The sequence below is a fragment of the Limulus polyphemus genome, unplaced genomic scaffold, assembly GCF_000517525.1.
Source record: "Limulus polyphemus unplaced genomic scaffold, Limulus_polyphemus-2.1.2 Scaffold875, whole genome shotgun sequence".
Classification (NCBI taxonomy): domain Eukaryota; kingdom Metazoa; phylum Arthropoda; class Merostomata; order Xiphosura; family Limulidae; genus Limulus; species Limulus polyphemus.
Genome location: NW_013666485.1, coordinates 1 through 6,871, shown reverse-complemented (window position 1 = coordinate 6,871; position 6,871 = coordinate 1). Strand labels below are relative to the sequence as shown.

General features: G+C 32.4%; 1 protein-coding gene across 1 annotated transcript in view; it reads right to left on the bottom strand.

Moving 5' to 3' along the window:
• Nucleotides 1–3,544, bottom strand: part of LOC106460986 (mitogen-activated protein kinase 1-like) — a 28,891-nt gene extending 25,347 nt beyond the window's left edge. The window contains exon 1 of the mRNA XM_013920752.2: nt 3,423–3,544. Within this exon, the coding sequence (XP_013776206.1) occupies nt 3,423–3,541 (119 nt within the window). The 5' untranslated portion in view covers nt 3,542–3,544. The remainder of the gene's footprint in view (nt 1–3,422) is intronic.
• Between the last annotated feature and the right edge of the window lie 3,327 nt (nt 3,545–6,871).

Genomic DNA, 6,871 nt, shown 5'->3' with positions numbered 1-6,871 from the left:
CAGAAAACCAAGCAAATATTAAAAAAAAAAAAAAAAGATAAAAGACAATGCCAACTTATGGAGAAGCCCGATTTCCTTTGTACATGTAAAGAGTAAAGACTGAAACAAGTGAAGTATAAGAAGAAGATACCATTAATAGGTAGGTGATATTAACACTAGAACAGGTAACTTTCACTTAAAAAGAAGTTTGGATTAACATAACCTATGATTAACAAGGGACCATTTGGTCCTTTCAAGCTGTCCTTGAGCACTCACCTTTAAGTAATGTACAAATTTATATCCATCTAAATTTTTCATCAAATATCAATTCCTCTCTTTAAACTCTTGTAAATGGCAACCTCATTCCACAAGCCAATCAGCATGTTAAAAATAAAAGTTTTTAATATAATTTAATCTGTATTTTCCAAATCTTAAAACTGTGTCCCCTCATCCTATTGTTTTCAGAACATAGCAGAAAATAACTGGAGTCCTTTATCCTACTATGATTAAAGTTCATCTACAATATATTCATCTAAGTTACCAATTCATTCCAAGTAATTCTGTAATACTTCTGCATCCTCAATACAGCAAGGAAAACCCAATAGTTTTAATGTCATAGGTAAACTTTATTTACTAATTATGTCCCTGTCAATATCATTAATATAAATAAGAAAAATAAAAAGTTTAAGCACTGACTCTGAGACACTCCATTAATGACAAGTATCCAGTATAACTGGAATCCATTAATAACTTGCTTTTTCTCATCTAACCACCCTACAATCCTATTAACTTTAACTAGTATCTCCCCAACCCCTACCAATGTAATTTATTTACATAATCTTCTGTAATGCACCTCATTAAAAGCTTTTTCAAAATCTATGTACACTAAGTCCATACACTTTCCTACATCCAGTTAACATGTAACATTCTCAAGAAAAGATAAAAGGCTGGTAAGGCAAGATTTCTCTTTAGAAAACCCATGCTGGCTTTCTTCTCTAATATCACATTTCACTAAATTAATTTAAAAAGCTTCTGTAAGATTTTATCAATACAGAAGTACAACTAACTGACTTATAATGTTCAGAGTATACTAGCAACTATTCAATCCCAGGCAGTAGTCAAAGTGCAGACAACCCCTTGTGCAGCTATGCACTAAGAAAAACCATCACTCTTCAGGTATCTACCCCTTATCTACTGACTTAACAAAAATAAAAAATAGAGGATTGTTTATCTCATCCTTGACATCTTTTTACAGCCCTGAGGAAAACAATATCTAGCTCTCATGCTTTATCTATTTTTAGTCTCTCATCTCTCTTCTTATCACCTTGGGATTAATATCTACATGATTATCAGGGTAAGAAATATTTCTAATATGTTCTCTTGTGAAAACAGAGAGGAACATTTAAAGGCCCAGCCATTTCATAACCTTCAACAAAAGCCTTGGTAACAGTATCCAATCCCCATTTTAACATTTTTTCTTTAACATACTTAAAATCCTGCTGTTAATTCTAACATTATCAGCCAGCTATTTCTCATAATGCCTTTTTAGTGTGTTATGTTCAGGCATGCAATTAGCTCTGAAAAATTAAAAATAAATTTTGTTTATCTGTCCTTTTTTAGTTTTTACCATATTAAATTTTGTTGTGTGGTTTTTGTTTCTCATGACTAGAGTAAGAAAGTTTTAAACTTTTTTTTGTTTTAAATATATATATTCTTAACAAAGTGATTCACACAAATTACATTACTTCTAATATATATAAGAAATCAGCTTTGATACAGAATGAAAGTTTGTGTCATATTTGGAAAAAAAAAAAGAGTTAATTAAAAATACTTTAAACACTACTTTACAGTTGGCAACTTCTTACATAAGCTGTTACAGAACTTGAAAAATAAATTTCAAAACAAAATATTACCAAACCAGCACGTTAGTTGTTAAACAAATTAAACAAGTCATAACAGTTGCAAAAAAAAAAATTGTTTGTTCAGTAATTATTTAAAATGTTACAGAATTTGTAAAATCAATTTTCTTATTGCTTGCAAATCCAAACAATAGAATCAATGACATGTAGCTTATCCATAAACATCATTCCTCACTATAACATGACTAGAAACTGCATCAAAATTGATACAAGATACAAAATTCATATTGTAAATATAACATCTGTACACATTTTTTTTCAACTTATATTTTCTTTTCTTTTTTTTGATACAGAAATCATCATGCAACCCTATGTTTTTTTCACATTTAACTTTATACACTGATTAATTGTTTAGAAACTGATCTGGAGTATGTATACGATTTTTGATAATTTTTTGGTTTAAAATTCTGAAAGAATAAATGGTTTTAATATACCAAAATATGATATTCATTTAAAATTCAATTTATGCCTAACTTTAGTCATTCCAAAAAAGCTAGGATGGTACAACTGGAGTTAAAGGTACTCTTACATATACTTACCATAAGCACTTTGATAGTTAGAAATTATTTGAATTATCGAATAAAATGTTTCAAGATATGGACCTAAATATCAGGGGTGACAAGTATAAATTTGAGAGCTAAGATATGGACTTGTACTTAGAAAAGAATACTTCTCACTTATGTGTCCAATTACAAACTTGTGGAATAATTTATTTGGAGCTTGGGTGTGTATGATTAGTTTGTATTCATTCACTTTTATTGGATATGGTTTAAACATGAAAGGTCACATCTAATTTTACTTGGTGATACTGCTTGTTCAAATCATAAATATTCACATCTTGGTGGGCTATATGTTCTTCAATAATAACCACATTGTTCTTATAATCTTTATTATAAAATACAAATTATTTCAAAACTTAGGAAATACACTGAAAATAAAAACATTGTTCAGTTTTGTAGCATCTAATCAGTATTATTTTACAAGGCTTAATCGAGAACATAACAAAATTTTAGAAAACTATATTATGCCATTTCAAAATTCAATGCTGCTACTTCAACTCTAACATTTTTTCCCATATTTATTAATATATTGTATATTATTTAATCTATAGTTTTGTTCTACTAACTTCAAAATATCATTATACTACACAGCGATTATTCCTTCGGACTCAACCACGAATAACATCACTACATTAGTATTAATAACTACCATTACTTATTAGTTAAAGTTATTAATATTAGTAATACTAACAACATTTCATTTTCACCAAGACTGAGTAAGATAAAACTAACAATGAAAGTGACAGTGAAGCACCCTCCTTCTGTCTAAAATTTAATATAAAGGAGTCAAATTAGCTTAACTTTAAAGTTAATGACGAATTTTCGGTAGTAACCAATGCCTATGAGTATGACTCGCATGGGCTGTACTACAGTACAGGTTGTAGTCAGTGTCAAACTAAGATAGATAAATTAACTCGCAAATATGAGGTTTTTTAAACAAAAAAGGAGAAAACAATCTACATACGCAACCATTCCGTATGCTCCTTCTCCGATGTATACTAATTCTGTATAACGCGGACCAACTTCAAAAATTTGACCTTTAATTGTTTCACTCATCGCCTGTACATTCGTTTCGGTCGCCATTTTAAATGGCGCAAAGCTGACTTTTTGAGTCAATAGATAACGTTTTCCGGAACCTGGCCTTCTGTTTAAAAAAATAAATAAATAAATAAAGAAACCAGAAAGAGATCGACTATAACTTACAAAGAAAACGTTCAGCTTCACTTATTTATGATATACTGGAATTGTATGATACTTCTATTATCTATTATTTATAATTAGTGGTGCAACTAATCTTAATTAGGGGCCATTGGAACAAACCTACATGAGATCTTTAAACCATTTCTGTTAATTATTGTGGCAGCCTCCAAGAGACTGGGTAGGTGTGATCCAACCATCAAGATGGGTGGTTGCACCCGTGTTCATGATAATAATAAAAAAATGTTTTTGTTTGTTTGTTTGTTTATAATTAAGCACAAAGCTATACAATGGGCTATGTGTGCTCTGCCCACCAAGGGTATCAAAACCCGGTTTCTAGCGTTGTAAGACCGCAGACATACCGCTGTGCCACTGTGGGGCAAAAAAGTTAGTAGATCACATTAAAAACATATAAAACACTAGTGCTCTTTCACAATAAGTCTTTGTCATTAAATATTTTTCTTTGTATGTGTTTAAACGAAAGATACACAACTGGGCTATCTAAACTGTGTCTACTATGGTCATCGAGCATCGATTTTTTGTATTACACTTTACAGGCTTTCAAGCATACCGAAAGCCATTCCAGGGACTACTCCTCAAGAACACAGATACAACTGTCGAAAACCTTAAGGTTTTATCGTTTGTTTCTTTTATTATAACGTCTGTTGTTTATTGATATATTATACAACACCTTTCTGGTGATTAAAAAAAAAACAGTCTTTGATTATGCTTCTCAACTGGGTGAATGGTTCACTTGGAGGTTAATGACATCAGTTTGGTTTGGTTTGTTTTGCATTTCGCGCAAAGCCACACGAGGGCTATCTGCGCTAGTCGTCCATAATTTAGTAGTGAAAGACTAGAGCATCACCACCCACCAACAACTCTTGGGTTACTCTTTTACCAACGAATAGTGGGATTGACCGTCACATAATAACGCCCCGACAGCTGAAAGGGCAAGCATGTTTGGTGGGACGGAGATTGGAACCCGCGACCCTCAGATTGCGAGTCAAGCGCCCTAACCACCTGGCCATGCCGAGCCATTGAGATCAGAATCAGGGTGAATGAGAATGATGGGGTAAATATGGCAGGGTGAATGAGAATGATGGGGTAAATATGGCAGGGCGAATGAGAATGATGGGGTAAATATGGCAGGGTGAATGAGAATGATGGGGTAAATATGGCAGGGCGAATGAGAATGATGGGGTGAATATGGCAGGGTGAATGAGTCTTATCAATTATCCAACATATGCAAGAGCAAAAAGAAGTTATTATTTATTATTATATATTCTAGTTGTAGTTTGCTAAGTACATTTATTTTTTGTTTAAATAAATATAAAAGAAAAAAGAAAAGCCAGAGAGAGATCGACTACAACTTACAAAGAAAACATTCAACTTCACAAAATATTTCAAGAATCAGAAATAGTGATGAGCTTTCAGTTCTCTTTATTATTTATGATATACTGGAGTTGTATAATATATGGGATCTTTTTCGAACTGGGGTGAGTGAGCTGTTGTGAAAAACTTATAGGGGTGAATGATATTGGAAAAGGTTGAGAAACACTGCTTTAAAGAATCGAAGAATAATAATATGAAACCTTTTTTTTCAAATTTATCGCGATAATAAACTTTGCGGGACTTTGGTAGGAACATTTATTATGAAATATATATAAGCTGTCAAGATGCTCAATATAATAGGTTCCAAAAAATCACAAAAAAACATAGTTTATATTTAAAACAGAAACCGCGTAGAATTTATGGTGAAAAAATTAATGCTCATCAACATGACCTTCAATAATAATAATAATACACTAATTATAGAGAGTTAATCGTACTTTATGATCGATGTATATGTGCTATTTTCAGGAGAGATGATCTCCGCACAAGTTTTCTGGACCGCGTGTTTATGCAAAAACTGCATAGAAAGTATCTAAACGATAGATTTTGAATATTTTTATATTATTAAAAACAGATAGAAAAGCATATGATATGCTTTTATATCACACTTTTCCCTTCGTCTACTCCAGGCTTGTCCTCAAGCTGACAATTAAAATTAAACTTAAAACCAATAAACTAAATTTATGCCATTGCCAAGGAGCGAGTTATTTTGGGGTTATGGCTGGAAATATGAAATATTGATAAAAGTGAGGGTAACTAAATGATGAAACATAAGAAAAGTGTACTTAGTCACCTCTACTGACTGCCAGGTTGATTTTTAATTTCGCTCTAAGTACATAGCTTGTTCTGATCGGAAGTCAATACAAATTTCCTTTGTTCCGAAGAACATGTATAAGCCATATGAATAACACGATCTTAAGAATCATACTTAATCATAATAATACAAAATCAAGCCCTTTAATGATGATTTACAGTCATATGACATAAAAACAATAATAGTAATGTTGCGTCAGCGAAGTCACATGACTAGTGTCACGCCACGTTTCTAGAACTATCCTGTACCTTGGCGAATGCTCTAGCATTTACTAGATATAGGGTAGTCTGGTATATAAAAGAGGGTGACAACGTGACGGGACAATAATGTGTGTGTAGATAGTGAATAATTGAACTGCAGTCAGAAGTATTGTTGACGTTCGTTGATATAGAGTTTGTTTTAGCGCGATTGTTGAAAATAAGTGTATCGTAAAGTTATATTCGGAAAGAATAAACCAGTTTTATTAAGTAAGGACTTGTGTCGCTAGTTTCATCGGAACGAAGTTACGGGAAAGTTAATTAACAAACGGAGACCTAAAAAATTGGTGTCAGAGAGTGGGACAAAAAAAATGGAAACGAGAAGCTGCAAATCAAACTTCAGCATAGCAGACTTGATGGCAGCAATTCAAGAACAGAAAAAGAAACAAGAAGAACGAGAAGAGAAACAAGAAAAAAACAAGAAGAGAGACAACAGCAGCTGCAAGAAAACCTGCAACAGTGGCAGCTCGAATAACAAAATAAACAAGAAGAACGAGAAGAGAAATTACAACAGTTGTTAGAGGAAAAAGAAAAGAAACAAGAAGAGAGACAACAGCAGTTGCAAGAAAACCTGCAACAGTGGCAGCTCGAACAACAAAATAAACAAGAAAAGAGATTACAGCAGCTGTTTGAGAAAAAAAGAAAAGAAACAAGAAGAACGAGAAGAGAAATTACAACAGTTGTTAGAGGAAAAAGAAAAGAAACAAGAAGAGAGACAACAGCAGTTGCAAGAAAACCTGCAACAGTGGC